Here is a 19,883-nt window from a genome sequence, read left to right on the forward strand (position 1 = left end):
TAAGATATATATATGATGATGACTTCGCCACGATTTTGGTCGGAGAGGATCTATGGCTATTGTGATTTTATGTATTAATGGGGGCCTGAGAAGGGCTGTCCTTTTATGTAGGGATTGTCATATAATGAAAAGATTTAGAATCACTCATCAGTCTAAACATGCTCGTTTGCCCATTGGGAGCTTTGCTTTGAGTTAATTCTTTCGCCCCTACTTTTATAAGATACTCAAATGAGTGGGTGCTAGGATACATCTCATGATACTCAGTAGTAACATTGCCCAATTAATGATTGAACTGGAGAGAGGTTTGTTGCAATGAGCTTGTGTTGGGGGAGGGAGAATTATTAGAATTCAAAATTTTGATGAGACGAAATATACAACACCGATTCAATTCAAAGGCTGCCTTTGGATACCTAGTGTTGAATTTCCACTTGCTATACCATTCACTTATATGTTTTAGTTGTGCACTTTTGTAAAAAAATTCTCTTCTAAATTTCCTTTTAGATATATGGTTCGTTATGTCTGTGAATTGGAATGACATTTAAGTGTTTAGGTCCCCCTGGATTAGTGTAGTTCAGACCTAGTGATTGGGTTAGTAACTTTTTAAAATAATGTTTCCTCCCTTGATTTCTCTAGTTCTCTTCGCCCAGTGGTTTTGGAACCTTTTGAACAAGTGGATGAAGTTGATGGATACACTGAGAGAAATTTGCCCAAGAAGAACCCAGAGTACATAAAAGCCAGAGAGGTATGCCCTGCATTTTTGTAAATTTTCAAATTAGCTAGAAGATGATGAAAAAAGGAATTACCGTCTGTATCTTGATGATATATTCTTGGCTGCTTTTTAGCTGAACTAAATTTAGTTGAAATGAGGTTTTCCTAAGTATTGCATCGTATTTTAATGTGAAAATGTTAAACAGGTTGGGCCAAGATTTGCTGCCCCAGGCTCATTTGAATATGAATATGGAACTCGTTGGAAGCAACTATTTGAGCTCCGTAAGCAAAAGGAAGAAGCACTCAATCGTGAATTGAAAATGGAAGAGGAAAAGTTGGAAGCTCAGATGGAGTATGCTCGTTATGAGCATGAAACTGAAATGTTACGAGATCGTAAGTTGTTGTATTTATGTTGGTCTTGATAAATTGCTTGCTTGAGTTAGATGTGCATATAAATGTTGTCTTACTGTGTGTATTTAATGTGAAATACTCCAGAACTGCGCATGAGGGAGCAAGATCGTGAGAGGCAAAAGCGTGAATGGGAGCTGAAGGAGAGGCAACATGAAGAGCAGCGGCGCCAAGATGAAGACATGATGAGACGACAACAGGAAGACATGGATATAAGAATGCGTCATCAAGAGGAAGAGTTAAGGCGTCGCCAGCAGGAAAATAGCCTCTTCATGCAGGTTTGTGTAAACTTGAAGTTAATAGTTTAGTCATATTGTGCGCGTCTTTAAAGTTATAATTATGATATCATGCTTATTTTATAATACTTATCATAATATTATTCTGAATCAAGAACCATATAGCTAAATTAGGTGTCCCTTGTTTTATTCTAAGAAATTCAGACTTCTCTTTCCTTGAGCCTTAAGGTAATGAAATTAAAAGAAAAGTTGATATCCAGGGGGTCAGGGTTATGCCAAGTGGTACCATTACCATGCTAGCTTTAATATAAGGTTGTAATAGGTTAACGGTGGTAACTTTCAGACCCTTGGTGGAATTAAATACGAGATACATCTACAAATAATTAACTTCACCTTCAGGAAGTTCTTCAAAACTTGGCCTCATAATTATACCCAGTATGTGCCATGCTTTGAAGGTAATTCTTTCTTTGCCCTTGCCACTTATGCTAAGTGGGCTATTCTGAATAGTTAATGATCTGGGTATTCTCAGGCTCACCAGCTGAACAGTTTGCTTGAACAGCAGGAACAAGCATTGAGGCAGGCTCCTGGTGGAGGTGGTGGCTATGACTCACCTCTTCCTGCAGAGGCATCCATTCGAGAATATGATGCTGCTATTGGAGGTATGTATACCAGTTTCCTGTTTACAGTTGTCTGACTTATCTAGTAACATAAACTGTAGTGTTAGTTGCAACTAGTAGTGTAAATATTTCGTGTCTGAAACATTTTATTGTGCAATTCCATTATTTCTCTCAATCACTACTTCACTAAATATATGGGTTCATGGTTTTGTGTGCATTCAAAATTAATTTAAAACATTGATATCTATTTGAATTAACATGTGCTGAATAAAATGTTAACTATTTCAAGATAGTATTCGTGCATGCCTGAAAGAAAGGACATTTGTTGTCACTCTGACAATTTTTGCACTGCATATATGTTATGCAATTTGTAGTTTTTGGACGTTGTCTAATGGGTGAGAAAATGTGACCTTACAGTGCGTAATTGATACTACTGTTGATGTTATTGGTGCATGATGATAGTGAAGTGTTTGCGTTAAATTGAGATTTTTGAGATTAGTGATAGTCCATATTCTTGCTTTTTCCTTAATGGAAAATGTTGGTTAATTAAGTTATATCAACTTTGGTACATTTCGACTTGGGTATTCAAGCAATTTTTTTTGTGATTTCAGGTCCTGTTGGTGGTCCAGGAAGTCTTCCACCGGTAATGTATTTTCAGCCTTTTCATTAACTCCTGTGAATTTAACCGAGTAGACTCTCAACTCCTCTGTCAGACTTATCCCAAACCCAATATATCTGAAAGTGTGAAAATTATTCTAGTGCGAATGTTGCCAAATAATCGGGTGTGCATGTGCTGATTGTTTGTGCAAACAGTTCAAAAACGTCTTAAAATCAGTTTTCATTTTTCAAATTATTTACTTTAGTGTCAGAGTGTTTGACAATATAGACATCTATCTTCTGGCAGGGGTTTTTTGCTTCTTCAAATATTTTGTCCAACCAGTGTCTTTCAATTAGCCGTGTCAAATATTCGGAACAATTTCTATTCTGACAAAATGTGATTAGTTCTTTACAGGCTGATTAGCTTTTAAAATCCCTTTCTCTCCTTTTCAATTTGAATTGATTGACTCTGGCCCATTTCCATGCCGCAAGTATTTTGTTAACATCCGTCAAATTTAATTTTCTATAATAAGGGAAATGCTTTATAGTTCACATTTATTAAATGTGTGATAATTTCTGGTAGTAAGTGTTACTATCAATTAAAAATTGTTTTGTATTCAATGGTCTTTATTAGGTTCTTTTTGAGTAATCCATATTTTTGTTAACCATCTCCTGGATAATCAAGTCTACTGTAGTTGAATTGAGTTTCTCACAATGCACTAGAAAAATTTCTTGTTTTTATTATGAATTACTATATCTCTTTCATGACTAGAATGTGAAAAGGTTGGACTAAAAGGAGGTTTATACTCTTTTATAGACCGTAATTATATATGGATTTTTAAATGTGGAAAGATTAAAATGAACCGATATTCAAAGTGCATACATTGAGCATTTACTATATGTTAAGTAAATGAATTAGTCATATTTTGGAAGAAAAAAGTTTTTGACTTATTTAAATGAGGTGTATGTTGCGAAGGCTTTCTGGTGTTAAAAAAGTTTGATGGTTAGGTTTTTTTACTTCTTCTTGGATGTATTTATTATGAAGTTAATTCAAGAGGTTATTTCAATCTCAAAGCTGCTGAATGTTTATTCAAAATTCTATTATGTAATCGTTTACTGATGATGCCGATGTTTTTCTTAGTTTGTACATGGTAAAAAATTGCTCTATTCTTTTTACTGCTTTAATTAGCAGCAAATTAGGTTTATCGGAAACCATATTTTTCTGTACTTATTGAGCCATATCGTAGCTGACTGATAGCTGTCCCCATTCAGCAAAAAAATAATTTAAATCTGAATCTGCCATAATTCTCCATAACTTATACAACTTTGCGTTCGTTTGAACCTTTTTTTGGTTTAATATTAGTAGAACTTGAGTTTATTTAATTGTTTGTGGTTTTGAAATGATTGTGAAATGAAACATAGAAGTTATTTTTTTAGATATTCTGTTCTGTCAGTTGATTCTCAATTGAGCTACTAAAACCAGCTGTTCTCAGGATTTATTGTGAAGCTGTTAAATGCTGTCATATTTATTATTTTATTTTATTAGGTTTTTAATTTGAAGTACTTGTCAATTTTTTTGTTAATTACTCTAAAATTATCTTTTCAATAAATCTTGGAGTGAAACTTATGGTAAATACGATGGAATTGTGTGCAGTGGAGTCTCATTATATCAAGTTCTCATTAGTCCAACTCTCGCTCTGTTGGACTTATGAAATGAAAAATAACTTATTTCCTAATGACTCTTAAGTCAGTAATGCAATCGCTGTGTTTGGCAATCATAATTATAAAGATATCTGCCAGGAAACTGAATAGTGTTTCTTTGTACGATTTATACTGGATTTCTGTAACATGCATTCTCATTATGTATTTATAATGATGATAATTTTTTGTGGTTGATCTCAATACCTCTGCTAGTTTTGTGCCAGGAATATAGCATGTCATTAGCGAGAGGTTTTCTCTCATTATGGAATGGATTGCTATTTAGTGACCCAATAATTTCTACTCATTTTTGTTTCTTCTACATTTAACCCAATTTATGCAGAAGTGTAAAACTTCAAAACATAAAGAAGAAATGTTGACAGAATATATACTGGACATTAGAATGACTCTCCATCTTTAAATTGAATTTCATGACTTTCTATGTTCTCATTAAGCAAGACGCGCATGCATTTCCAATCCAGTTGGTATTGGCAATTACATCAACTGCTGATGTGTTCAGTTCTTAATTAAATTCTGTGATAATAATAATTATTATTTGAATATATTTCAAGCCATGATGCTGCCATGAATTCATTGATATGGCCAGATCTCACAAATGAGCCTTGAAAAGTACTAATGCTCAGAAGATGAGTGGGCTAGCTAGGTGGTGGAAAATATTTACACTTCTGCATAAAATGATGCAATTGCTATTTTTATGCTGAGTTTGCTCACTTCTAATATTAATCGACCACCATGTAATATGATGGTCTAGTTTTTACTGGTATATGAGGACTCCTCTGTGTCATACTTCTTATTTTAGGATTTATGTGATTTTGTGAGGTATAAATATGAGATAAAGTTGATTTTCTAGACTTGGTTTTTTCTATAATTCATGTAGTTAAGCATAGTCGATTGATTTATTGAAACTTCACGTGGTGTTTCAATATTGTTAGTTGGAGCATGTCCCCCCCATTGTGGGTTCTGAGCCTAATGTTTTTAATTCCTGGACTTGTTACGGTATGGATTATATATTCGAAAACCTAGTGTATGGCATTTCATTTCAAAGAATTTTAACCTTTGTAGCTCTAAGCGAAGTATTTGAGGCAATGCTCCTCCTCAGTTTGTATCTGTGATTCAAGCAATTCTACTCCTTAAATTTATTATCTCCTATCAACTGATTATGATAGATGCATGGGTAATACCTGTGGTAGAGAACAAGATTGCTGTGGGAAAACATATTGTAATGTTTCGTCAAGTAATTTCGTTCTTGGTTGAAAATGGTGATGAGAACAGTCAATGCTATTTGCTTCCCAAGAAAGGCACTTATTATATCAATTATTGCTTCAACCGGGACCTTTGTCCTTAAATGATATCTATTTTCAATATTTAAGCAAATTTGTTTATAAATTCTGGAGTTGCATAAATGGGAAAAAAAGTTCCATAGTCTTATTTTTAATTGCATCCAGGTTTATGGAGTTAGTGTTTCCTTGGATAATTTAATATTTATAACTTACTGGTGGCCTCTTATATCCTTGAAGCCAATGCTATTTTAATTCCATTCTATGGTGGACATAGAAACCATAAATATTAAGCCCTCCTATGTTCCCTTGGCATGGGTTATTTATTTGCTTATTCATCAGGTTTTTAATGCAGTAGAACCACCAATTTTCACCATCATGCACCTTAATAAGTGTTTGCATTGGCAATAGTTTGAGTTAGCTGATATCCTAACAAATGACGTTTTTGATGCAAGTAGGTGGAAACATGCCTTTGTTTTTCATTAAGATATTGCCTATTGGTCAGATTATGTATCACTTAATCTTATATTTTCTACTGTAATTGTCGCTATTATTTGACTTTCCACAATATTTGTTTCCATTGTATGACATCATGTTTCATTAACGTGTTGAAACCTAATTTGTTGCTGATAGAATATTGTGGTGGAGGTGTAACCCATGCATATAAAAATAAACATTCTTGTATTTTTCACATGCCTTGTGGTTAGGGAATAGTCTTTTAGGTGTATGATTTTTTTTCGTCTCTTTTTTATTCATTTAGTTTTTTAGTCATTTTTAGTTCTGCATTCGCATGCAGTACTGTCATGGCTTGAACTAATAAAGAAATAAATGGGTTGTGATGCAGTTCCTAAAATGCAGATTGACTGCTGTTAAAACTCAATTTAAGTTTTGATTTAGTTTAGGTAATTTAAAGCAATTCCTTTTTCCATTTGGATCTTATATGAAACTTCTTGTCGAAACCCTAGTTCCAGATCTTTTGGGATGAGATAAAATGGATGCTTTGATTCATAATCTTGAGTTAATAATTTGGAAGTTCTACTGTACCTCATCACCATTTTCATTACAAATAGGATCTTCAACGTAAACATGTGACAGCTCTTATGGTGCACACATCCTTGATAGATAGTGTTTTCACCCCTTGTCATCATGTGTGTGTGCACTGGGATTAGCAATGAAGGTAGTAAAACCCATAGCAACACTAAGCAATATACGGTCCAATTAGCCATTGTGTTTAAGATGGCAAATATCAGACTGTACCGCTACAGGATTTTTTGTGGGAATTTAGTGTAAGCTGGTATTCTGGGAAATACAATACTTACGTGGCTAGATTAATCTCTGGGAAGGATTCAAGGTTTCTGCCTTGGGGAAGAATTTGCTGTTCATTGCTACGCTTATTCTTTGAAAATGAGGCAAATCACTATTTGCAGGATTGTTGCACCGAGCAAAAAATATTGTTTTCTTCGCTTATTGTGTAATTGCCATTTTCTCTGATAGTCCTCGTTGGTCTTGTGCCATTTCAATGGTGATGTCTGCTGCTGAATTTCTCCAAAGGTTAAAAGCTCAATTCCTTTCTTTTGGATGTCGATTCTGAGGCTACTGCAATTCTCTAGCTTATCTCTAGGCTCTAAGGAAATTTTTCCTCTTTCTTAGTTGCACATCATTTTCAAATAAGGATTGACAGTATGAGTTTATTGTGCCATTTTGTGGTCTAGCAGAAGTTTCAGAATTGGCTTCAGCCATGTTTTCAGTATTAAACATTGTTGGCTCTATCATTAATGCATTTACGTAATATCTCCTTTAAACATATATTCTTAACATGTGAAAGAAGAAAGGTCTTTTAGAAACCTGTCAGGTGGTGGCAGTCCCATGATCTTACAACAATATGATTCTTGTGGTTCATGCACCAATGTAAAATTCAACTACTACTTAGTCCATTAATGATTTGCTCCTGTCTATCAGCCAATATGCTGTTGGACTGGGCTAATTTTCTTGGGCTAACATGTGCGAGCATGTTGCCATGTTTTGTTCAAGTACATAATGAAACTAGCTTGGGAATACCATAACATAGTTAGAATGTCACATGCCATACATTTTTGACTTATAGCTTTTATGCTAGGTAGGTGAATTTAGTGTTGGAACTGCACATTTTTATAACATTGAACGCATGCCAGTGGGTACATTTTACATATACCATTGGAATGGATGATTGACTAGCCTTTTCAAGCGTTATGGTTATGGGAAGTGTCACTTGCATTTCTGCGGGATGAATTGGAGCATCTTAGTTGTGTGTACGTGATTTTTACAGAAACGTCTGCATAGACTGTAATAGAGCTCTTCAATTATGATATTCAGATTTTTGATACATGAATCCTATAGTTTGCTGTATGTATTGTATCAGGTGTTGAGCAATATTCATTTATTGAGACATTCCCTATCATATTTTCATGAAGTGTTCTATTACGGTTTGTGCTACAAAATTTGGCCATGGTATGCCAAACTCCATTGGTGGTTGGTCCGAGGAGGCTTTGTATGCTTCTTTCTGGCCATATAAAGTTGGAGTGGCTACGGCTTTATTCATCATGCAATTTTACTGAGGGAAATTGCCATGACCTTCATTTGTGTTTGTAAGCTGATTTAAGTTTTACTGAACCTGGGAAATAACACTGGAGTAGGTGTGTAAGGAATTTGATTATTGCTAATTTTGCCAGTGTTCATTTAAGGGGGGCTATTGCGTATATATTCTATGAGCTGTGTAGGCTTATCCACAGGTCGTGTGTAATGTGACATTCTTGATGGTGTATGGTCATTCCCTGGTGCTATTTTGTTCTTAGTTTCAAGAATAGCCAAGCTGTGAATTGTTCTCTTAATGCCAGTGTCAGCATTTGATGTGGTTTTTTCATTGTGGTAAACAAAAAACCCCACTTCTGTAACTGTGCAAGACTTCTAATTATGCTATGCCAATTATTGTATGACTAAATCTGTGAGATTGATATTGCCAGGAATTTTTTGCACCACTGATATGGGGTTTTCTGTTTCCATGGCACTGGGGCCCTTATGGGCCATTGACGCATGCGCTCCTTTCATATTATAACATGTGTAAGCTCTGGTAGGATGACACCTCCAGTTGCAAGTCTTGTATCAAGACTAACGGTTTCATTTTTCCCCTTTCTTTTCTATGTGGTAATCATGACGCTGGCGGATATCCTTGATCCATTTACCTACATCCCACATCCAAATAATTCCTTTGTTTCTGACCTAAAATAAACTCTTCCCTTGTATCCATTTACCATTCCTTGTCTGGCATCATATGCACCGTTAGGGGGTCCAGGACCCGAAGGCTTTCATGGATGCTTACGACCGTGGCCAGGTGCGGTATGAGGGTGGGGGAGGTGGAGGCCGTGGGGACATGCATGGCATTGATGAAATGGTTCCTCCTGGGCCCACTGGCCCTAATGGAACTGGGCCTAGGGGTAGCATGGTTGGGGGAGGTGTCCCAGGCCCACGTGGACGGTGGGGAGGGAATGACCGCAGGGGTGATGAGTATGCCCCCAAGCGAAGGAGATTTTAAAATGAGGATAACTTGGAGACTGAGACGACCACCAGGATGCACATTTTCTTGCTAGGATTTTATAGTGGAGGGAAATGTGAAGCAGTCATAGGTTGTGAGACAGTGAGCAAGCTAAACCTATAAAAAGCACTGCTTCCTTTAATGGTATATGTGGCACATTAATTCTGGAGTAGTTCAGCTGCATTTTTACTTGAAAGGTTTGGAGTGACTTGTTTTTGCTGTAAACAGACATTCTGCCTGAATTTTGACATCAGTATATGTGCCTCTTTGATTTAAAAAAATGCTCCTTTTGAGAAATATTCTTTCTGCAAATTTATGGCGACACCAATATAAGTTGTTTCCCCGTTTGCCAGTTGTCTCTGGCTTATAGCATGGAAAACATTTTGAATATTGTCTTTATGCTGATTTAAGTATTATTTAATGAATATCTATATCTGACTTGAATTATTGCCAGGAACTTTGACTAAAGTGGGTGTTCTATCCTTGTATACTTATACAATCATATTGGTAATGTTGTTCATGTGATCCTTGTGACTTTTGGATTTGATCATGTCATGTTTCTTAGTTTTCCATAGCTATACGTCATTTCAAAATGACATGTATTTTTTTATTTAGAAGGTTATTCTTCTGACATACATTCTCAACTGTGTATTGATGACTTTTTTCTAACATTGATAAGGTAGATTCCATGGTTTATTTTCACTTACAATTAGTGATATAGATCAAGTTGTCATATGTAATGTGTCTTGACAAATTCTTTTAATAAATGTTCTCATTTAATTTGGTTCCATTTCCATTTATCAAGTCTTTCCATTCCCTTGCATTTCCCAGAATTGTCAATTGCATCAATGCTTGGTTTTTAAAATACAATGTTAAGTGAAAGTCCTTTCAATGTGCACTTTATGCTGATGTGCACCACGTTTTACCACAAAATATTCATGCGTGTCCGCCAAGCCAAAATTTTGTTCAGTTGATTAGTTTGGTTCTCCTTGTGCTCCAAATCTTAACTTTCCATCAATTGGTAGGGGTTTCCGATCCATTATAGGTAATACTGTAATGGAATTTCCAGATAATTCTTTTACTCATCCGTTCATCCCTTTTCAATATTGTTCATTATTAAGTGAACTGGCATAAAATATACATAGCCTTATGCTTATTTTCAATTTTGCGTTTTGCTAATAGGCTGCCATTTAACCCCGAAAAAGATAGGCGAAGATGTTTTACTGGTGCTGTGATTCTTTTTCCTGATAAGTAATTAGGGTTCCATGTCAAGTTTTATAAGTAATGACTTCCAGGCTTTTAAATATTAGGTTCATTTGTACTTAGTCTTGTATGTATCCATTTATTTGGTTATATTTATGACATTACTTCATTTTTCTGTCTATGACTGTGCACTCTTATGGAACAGGAGTAGTTTCCCATTGGCTGACATTTAGTTGCAATCTCATGTATTTTTTTAGGGCAGTAAAGTGTTTTCATTTCGGCATAAAAGTTTTGCATCATCGACTGATTCACGATTTATGTGATGTGATTTTGAAATAGTATATTCCTGAATATCTTGAATCTCAAGTCCTCCTGTTCATATCTTTGGGGTGAACATTTTTTAGGTTGGCTCAGTCTAGAATTTTGGGGAATTCATGTAAACATACTCCGAATATCCAGTATCCTCTCTGCATTGCAAGTATGAATGAATGAGCATTTTTTATTTATAGCACCCTCTAAGGTTGATGATTCTTATCACTTGTCCATAGGGCTTGTGAACTTAATATGACCTCATTGCCTCCTTTTGAGTGTTTTTCTTGAATCTCTAGCCCAGAATATTAGTAGTGTAACTAGAATGGTTTCCTGTTAAAAATCTGCCCTCCAGTCAGTTCACCAGATTTAGTCTGCTTTAATTATCATTTGCTCTTTCAAGTAAGACAAATGCTAAAAAAGGTTGTTTCCATGGGTGGGTAATGCTACTAGGTACTAGGGTATTTTTCACATAAAAAATTGTAGGAAGTGAAAATTTAATTTACACAGTAATTGATTTTCATTAGTTGATTGATGTTGAATTTGAGGCAACTACTTTGGGACTGCAGATTAGGAGGAATGATTCAGTAAGCATTTAAGCTAAGATCCAGTTGATTCCATTTGCAATTCCATATTGTTTTGCCTGTAAAGGATTAATGAAACAATATTGCCGGTAGTGAACTTGTTAATCCTTTGGTTTTAATTAAGTCATTAATAGTATAGGGTAATAACACCAAATAGTGATCCTTCAAATGTAGGCTTTATTAGGAAATGTCTTTGGGTGATGAATTACTTAAATTGTGGCAGATTTTAAGGTACTAAGTCCAACTACATCAGTAATCGTGATCTAGTTGCAGGAAAAAACTGCTTCTTAGGCTACTAGTTCTTAGCAATGTTTTGATTGATGATTCATTCATTATATGACATCAGGTAATAAGAGTTGTATTCCCTCATTGAAAAATAATTTCTAACATTGTATGGATAATAACATATTCAGCCTTCTTAGAGGAATTTGTTGATTCGAAATAATTTGGTGTGGCAAATGTTATGAGACTTATTGATGAAAATACATGAAGGAGATCATCGTCAAAATCTTGGGTTAATGAAAGGAGGTGATTAACTATTTGTGTCCCATATGCTTGCATATTTAAACGTTTTCCGTCCTGTTGGGAGCATTGTATGCACTGGGAACTTGGAAAGATTTGGGTGTTGCGTCAGTTGCCTAGTTGGTTGTAAAAATCATGACAAAATTGAGGTAACAATTATCGCATATCCAGCAAAGAGAATCTGATAATTATACAACCTCAATTGCTTGCAATCAAATTTCTGAGCCATATTTCAATGTGCTTAAGAAGTTTTCTGGCACTAATGGCTAAAGTATCAACATTTGTTTTATATTGTGTTACTTTAAATGATTTCCTTTCTGGGTAATGTTTTGGTGTTAGGAATCCAAGGTTATGGTATGTAAAGGAAATAGATCTACTTGAAATAATAAAAAAAGTGGAATTTGCATTGAGATTTTTTTTTATTTGTGGCGAAACAATTATAGCTTCCACTTGTTGACCAAGAAGGCCAAATTTAATTCAAGTCAAAACGGTTACTTTTATATTTTACTGAAGGACTTGCAAAAATATTATTAATAGTATTCTCTTTCATTTATTTAGATTTAAGAGATCTAAAACTTAATATGCATTGGAAATATGGCAGTAACCAATGATATGGGTGTGCGACAGCGAAGTATTTTGTGGGGGGGGTTATATTCATTAGCACTTAATCTGTCTTCGTCAACGAAGTTGGTTTACTCCTATGTTTATTTCAGAATTATATGAGCATTTAAGGCTAATGCATTTGAGATCATCCTGATGTAAGCCTTAAATGTCATTCTTAACTCCTATTTTTCGATGGTCACTTGGGATTTATAGCGTGGGAACATTAACTCTGGCCAAGTTAGCTGTTTTTTTTGCAAACTCAGTAGTTAACTTTAAACCTTCATATTAGGAGTGCATGTGGTGACCAACATGCATTGATGTTCTAAATCTAGCTTGAGTTACCTTGTAAATATATTAGGGAAATGTCCATGGTAAAAAGCAGAATGGTTTTGAAAGGGGTGGTGAACTAGCTAGTTAAATTGGCTTTTGATGTCTATTGAAACTAGGAACTCAACATTCCATTTTGTGCTAATTAAATTCATTGCATCTCAATGCAAACGATTCCTAATTTTTACTATGATTCGTTAAACTGACAATTTTTATCAATTATTGCTGCTCTTGGGGACTATTATATTTTTTATAATCGCCATTTATTTACCCTTAATCGAACCTGAAGTTACTTCAAATAAACTGGGAAAAGCACAACAATGATTTTCATTATCTGGTATTAATTTATGGAAACCTTGTTACCAGTATCAAGTATTATCTGTTGTGGATTTAAAACTTAGCTCCTTAAAAAATCCCATGCGCAAGTGTATTTAGGGTACCTACCTTTTCCTTCCATGGCGAAGTTCTATTTTTTTCAGCTGTTACTGCCTGCATTGATGTGATTATGTAACACACTGCCGCTGTAAGTATGTATTTACCATCATGGGTTAAATTATTTCCATATGAGTAGGAGTCTCTGGAGGAACTGATGTAGACAATTTTAATGATTCGACCACTATTCTGCCTCAAGGTGCAGTAGTTTTTTTGTTAAAAAAACTATATTGGGTTTAATGGGCTTTTGGTTATTGCAATTGGAATCTATTGAATTTTCAGTTAAATAAGCGTATGCAAGTTTTCCCAGTGACCACCTTTGTTATGGGAATTAATTTTACCCAGGATTGTATTTATGGTTTGTATAATTCTCAAAAAAGTAATTTATTAACCTTCATGGTTTATGTGATAGCGTGGTGACTTTTCAGTTCAAAGTTATTTCTTTTCTTGGCGTGTTTGCGCATAAGAAAGTAGTGGGTTGCTAAAAGTTTGGGAATCAATTTAATTGTTACCTCGAGTTCATTATATTTTTCGTGCAAATTCCTTGAAGTTCGCAGTAATGAGAAAGTGTGCCCAGAAAATGAAACTCTTTTGAAAGCAATCTCTCTATATCTGACACCTATATGCCGAAATAGTGTATTCGTAGTTGATTTTGACAATGAATGGCAAATTGCCACTATTTGAACATTAAATCTTTGAGCTATACCTGTTGGAGTGTGCACATGGCACAATCTGTGCATAAAATTTTGGATGCTCTTGGCTAGAAAAATTTTTAGAGTTAATAGTGGAAATCCATTCGTCATCAAAATCTCCTGCTAGGCATACCCTTAATGGTGGTGTGATAGGTAAAATAATTTTTTTGCACCGGTGGCATAAGCCTCAAGCCATTGTGTTGTCAAACAAAATCCTGTGTTTGCAGTTCAATGATACTGACATTATTATTATAGTTTTCTAATATTTAATGGGGTGACCCGTTTTTTTGGGGTGATGGATAACTTGGCTAATTGATGTTGTGCTCTCCATGATCAATGTGCTCCTTTCACTTTCCTGCTCCATATTTTTTTCTTCCTCTATGTCCTTTCCTCTTTCTTATCTAGTTTTGATCCCCATTATTATTAATTTTGTCCTCTCCATGATTATATATCTTTGATGACTTGTCGAATTTGTTGAGGCATAGTGGTTAAAGACTTGGTGTGCCATTTGGTTTCAAATCAACAAGTTAATTTGAAGTATTGATATTATTTATCTTCTCTGTAACTTCAATATAGTGTTCTTATGTTGTCCACTTGGTGCAACTTCTCTTGGCAACCCCTTGCGCCTATTACTTGACAACCCATATTACTTCTTGAGATAATCCCTGGCAAGGGTCAAGCAAGGCCTAATATCAGCCTGGCAAACTCGAGCAACGCTACGCCAGCCTTGGGCTTGTTTCTTCAGTAGATTTTTGTTACTAAGTATGTGATCTAGTGGTTCCATCTATTGATTGTCTTAGGCAATACATGCATCTGTTATAGAGTACAGATTTTGACTTAATTTTTCTGATGCATTCCGTGCGTAAAAATAGTTTTTCCAACCAATTAGTTCTGATCACCTTAGAAGTGCCTTTGCCAAAGATATTGGAAAACTATAACAGTATTTCTGGTAGAATTTGTTATTTCAATCTCCATAACTTTTACTCATGAGTTATATACGAGGGTCATCCGGAAAGTAGTACCCGTTCGTGCCGCATGAAGTGGTGACGACGCGAGTAGCCGCTGGACGAGGTCAGATAGCTTCAGTGGCTTGTCTGCCTTCTCTGAGCCAAGTTGCGTGACGCTAGCATTGCCTGTGTTGTTTCTGTGATTGTTTACAATGTTTAAAAAAATTGAGAACGCCGCCAGTTGTGAAGTGAGGGCAGTGATTAAATTCCTCAATGCAAGAAACGTTCGCCCATGTGATATTCATCGCCAATTAAAGGAGGTTTATGGAGACAATGTAATGGACGAGTCGTCTGTTCGGCGGTGGTGTCGCAACTTCAACATGGGGAGGGGGAACACACACGACGATGAGCGTTCGGGGAGACCGTCTGTCATTACAGACCAACTGGTGAGCTCAGTTGACGAATTCGTGAGGAACGATCGGCGCGTCACAATTGATGACATCTGTGAGCATTTTCCCAATGTTTCTCGAACAATTGTTCATGAAATTGTTAAACACCATCTGCATTATGCAAAAATTTGTGCAAGATGGGTCCCTCGCGTATCTCAATGAGCTGGCGGCGAAGGACTATGCAGCAGGAATACAGAAACTTGTCACACGTTATGACAAATGCCTTAATTTGCTTGGAGATAATGTTGAGAAGTAGTTTAAAGTATCCTCTTTCAAATAAAATTTTTTATGTTTGTTAATATTTACTTTTGTGTCTTTATTTCACGAACGGGTACTACTTTCCGGATGACCCTCATACTAAGAATTTTAGTAGAACAAGGAAATTTGCTAAAACAAAGGCGGCCTTTTATGAACTTTGGTGATACTCTGTGTGAGTGTAATTAACACTTAAAGAATAGCAGAGTGCTATGAAGGAATACATTTTTATAATGTAGGTCATTTTGTATGCTGTTTTCCAAAACTCCACTTTTTATATTGTTGCATACATATGGGAATTGTCTTCTCGCTCTAAATTACCTGGGATCAAAATTCCCTTAAATTGCCCCTTGATTTTTGTTTCATCCAAGTTCTTTCGCGTTTCATGTCTAAAGTGGTGCCGGATTGTGGTCTTAATATTTCAAATGAATCAAGGTTCATTCTGCTATTTTGTTGAATGTCTACTTAACTAGAGATTTTGTCATGGATTGGTAGTGTAGCTTCATTAAACCTAGGTAAATTCTTTTCACTGCACTACAAGAGTCATAACTTAACTGAGAGTGTTGATGATTGGTCACTTTTTTACTCTTAAATTATTTGTATTTTACGGAGATATTTTTACTATGTTACTAAAGAGTAAATATTTCATTCCATTTATATAATTGGACCGGGGTGAATTGTCTGGGTAAATACAAAGTCATTCCTCTGTGATATTTCTTCCTAAAGAGAGAAAGATCTGATATTTATCAGTATTTTTAATTGTGTAATCCTTATCCATTGCGCCTATAATTAAGTTCAACAAAAAAAGTTTTGGTCCAAAGGCTTGTCTGTGAAAAATCCTCCCGTACTTGATTCATCCTATATATTTCATGATTGCATTCATTAAATCATCCCATTCAAACTCAGTTGCATGAAACCCACCTAATAGTTTCCAGTGGTCTGATGCCTTTGCATAGGCATTCATGATGTCTTGCTTCTTTGAAGCTAAACATAAAATTGGAGATGCATTTTTCTTCATGATCTTGAAAATGCATAGAAAGGGAATTAATATTCATTTCTAATTACAATTTCGGATTTTAAGTTGGGTTTCTTGGTAATAGAAATAAATGTTGATGAATTCTACTTTTTAATGTAGGGTATCATTGCATCAGAAATTTCTGCATTTCATATTTCCTTTTAATTTGACTTTATTGATTGAGTTTACTGATTTGGAATTAGATGAAAGGGCTAGACATTATGGTAGTCACATAATGTGATAATTATTTCTTATTAATGTTTAATTTGACTCAATTCGTTTAAGTAATGTTTATTTTTTACCAAGGCCAAAATGGCATGTAATGGATTTGAGAGGTTTTTGGCTCCCCAGTTATGCACATATCTACCTCAGCAGTGGTCAACATGGCATGTTTAATGATCATTCATGAGCATATACATTCTTTTATCTCTTCTTCAGCCAAAATGTTTCTTTTTCCATGGGTTACAATCTTGAGAGAATCTGGCTTTTTTAATGGTTATTCCTCTCTTAAATTTGAATTGTTCTTGCTTCCAAATCAAGTTATCTAATGCCATAGTATATTAGGGTGTGGGTGGCTGTAGCCCAGTGGGTAGAGCGTTGGACTGCTGACCAGCGGGTCACGAGTTTGATTCCCGGGCAAGGCACTCTGGGCACCTGCAGCTCCACCCAAGCTAAAGTGACTTTTTGGGTACCAGGTCTTCCTGGGAAACAATAACCGGCACAGGGAAAGGAACTGGCCCCCCTACCCTGATGTGTGAATTTTCACATGCCGAATAGGGCTTAGTACTGGGTGATCTCTACCATCACCTGCTAAACCAACCTTCGGGTTGATTATTGTGTCAATGGTTTATTAAGGTGTATGTAAGCGAGATACACTATTTTGGCCATGTTCAGACATTTCTCAACTACCACAAATGATCACAGAATGTTTATTTTCATGTTTTTACCAACATAAATTAAATGGGTGAGAAATGTAATGATTTTTATCATGTGCACAAGTGTGCAGCTATTCATAGAAAATATAATTAATACATTTTGAATTGGCAGTTACGAGTACTCATTTGTTTGCTCAGACTTCTTCATTTTCTGCAAATTCATGGTGTTGTGGTTTTTGCACATTTTCAATAATTTCTACATTACCCCACCCATGTGTTTTGGCACCTGTAAACTTGTTTTCATTCACTATTACTACGTCAGTTTGCCATGTTTGAAATTTAACCTGGACAAGCAGTTTCCAGTTGCGTAGAGATTTTCAGCAGGAATTTTTGCTATTATCTGGCTAGATTATTACATTTTACATATTTCTGCATTTCACAATTAATATTTTGTTGCCTTATGTTAACAATAGAAGCCTTGCAATGTAGCCTGTATGTAAAAAGTTTAATGATTCATTTTTGATAAACACATGCTTGATCTAGTCTTCATAGTCTAGTCATTGATATAGTCTAAATAGTGTAATGTTCACTTTGCTGTTTATTGGAGAGTATAGGGGTATTAGCTGTTCCAGTAAATTTACCTCGGGTAGGTTAGTTTTAAAACTTAAGCATCAAGCTGTTGAACTTTATTTTATATTATGTATAGGGTTAAATTTGGATCTGCTCATCATTTCTGCTGCTTTGACATTAATACTATTGTATGGAAAATATTTTCAATGTATGAGAAATGAATAGTGATTCAATCCATAAAATCTTAGAAAAAATTTTCCCTGAAAATTTTAGACTGACGCGGAAAATTTGGTTGGTGATTTCATTGTGGCTGTAGTATAATTTGCCCCAAGTTCTGAATACATTCAGACTGATTTTCGAATGTACAATGGGCTATATACTCGAAAAGGTTTCATGTATTTGCATCATGAATACCATATCCACTCTTGTTGTACATCTCATTCTGGAGTGGATGGAAAACTTGACAATGAAATTTGTCATTTAAGATTGATGCAGTTATTTCAGTTAAAGCTTGCAAAAGTTATTGTTAATGCTTATAAACCGTGTTTATATGAGTGAACCACTTAAGTTCCATGTTGCCAATTGAAGATTGCATGCAAAGTGCAATACCAGCGCCAGTAAAGTATAATGGATCACTCATAATTTGATGAGCAGCTAAGTATGTTCTTTTATTTTTCAGTAGCTTGGATTTGGGCATTCTTACATTTAAGCACACGCCTTGCAGTATCTGTCTTATTGCTCTCTATTATGGCATTATCCTTTTTTGATTACCCCCTTCTCTTTAATCAGTTAAAATCTTCAAGATTTCTCCTAGAATTCTTTGTCCATGCTGCCTCATTAGTTGAAGGGATGATATTGGGTGCGTTTTTAATTGAATGGAATCAAGGACTTGAGAAAATGAGAAATATTTATCCAAATAATGTTTATTTGGATAAATGAGTTTAATGAGTACTGGGTGCAACTCGCATTAAGTCAACTAAATCTTCCAAAGTGGAAGTTCATTCATGACTTTGGTCTGAGATTTTAATGTCAGCACGTAGGAGCTACATTTATGTTTTCTATTAACCAGCTCAGGAATAATGATAGGACCAGTGGGTAGTTATGTCACTGTAGTAAGGAAGAATGTATTTCATCATCTGAAAGTGAATTTTCATGAACTTCCCATGCTTAATTTGTTTTCATGGTGCACTATTTAATGAGCGCCTTAATAAGCTGAAATGCTAGCATTGATATGACAATCTGGATTTGCTAAATGATTTTAGTTTTTTAATCCATATTTGTACTGCTGCTGTGACTTTAGCAGCCCAGTTCAGATTTCTAGAAATTTGTCTTATATCATAAATGAATGTAGGTTGTAAGGTTGAATACCAATACCATATTTTTGATGGTCAAAGTGTATAGTTAACCTATTGCTTGCTTCCACATTGATTTTCATGGGATTTATTCCAATTCATTTTAAATTTCAATGACTTACTTAAAATATTTCCTCCGAAAAGCATGCTAATTGTCAATACTGTCATTTTTTTGACTGAGGGATTTTTGGCATATCCTATATTTTGCAACTATCATTAAACATTACTTAAATTTAAATGTCTGATAAGTTTGACTCAAATGTACACATTAAAATTTTGAGTGAGAGTGAAATGTTCCATTACCAATTGTGTTTTATATATCCAGTTGGTTTGAGGTTAGGCAACGTTCAAAAGTTCTAGAACCAAGGGGTCATGGCAGGGGATGTAGAAATTAAATAATATAATTTGTCTAATAATGGGGAGTAGTTAAATTTTAAAGTTTGGTACGAGTATACCACTTTTAGAAATGAATTTAGGAAATGAAAGGGATCGGCAGAAAATGTCATATTAGAATTCCTTAAGGTAGCAGGAAAATCCTTTTTTCTTCACAACCTGGGAATAACCAAGACACTGATTAATAGTTGGGTATCCTAGCTAGCTAATGGAAAGTGGTGTGTT

General features: G+C 35.2%; 1 protein-coding gene across 6 annotated transcripts in view; it reads left to right on the forward strand.

Moving 5' to 3' along the window:
- LOC139694366 (hrp65 protein-like) overlaps window positions 1-19,883 on the forward strand; it is a 56,069-nt gene that overhangs the window by 2,749 nt on the left and 33,437 nt on the right. For 3 of the 6 annotated variants that reach the window (XM_071592907.1, XM_071592873.1, XM_071592916.1), the window contains 5 exons: window positions 634-742; window positions 915-1,101; window positions 1,204-1,394; window positions 1,882-2,011; window positions 2,581-2,612. In XM_071592907.1, coding sequence (XP_071449008.1) covers window positions 634-742; window positions 915-1,101; window positions 1,204-1,394; window positions 1,882-2,011; window positions 2,581-2,612 — 649 coding nt within the window. Of the gene's footprint in view, window positions 1-633; window positions 743-914; window positions 1,102-1,203; window positions 1,395-1,881; window positions 2,012-2,580; window positions 2,613-8,881; window positions 9,911-19,883 lie in introns of those variants that run through there. The other 3 variants (XM_071592888.1, XM_071592898.1, XM_071592881.1) reach the window with 3 other exon arrangements.

Source organism: Hetaerina americana, unplaced genomic scaffold (genome assembly GCF_022747635.1).
Source record: "Hetaerina americana unplaced genomic scaffold, ioHetAmer1.1.p SCAF_1, whole genome shotgun sequence".
Taxonomy (NCBI): domain Eukaryota; kingdom Metazoa; phylum Arthropoda; class Insecta; order Odonata; family Calopterygidae; genus Hetaerina; species Hetaerina americana.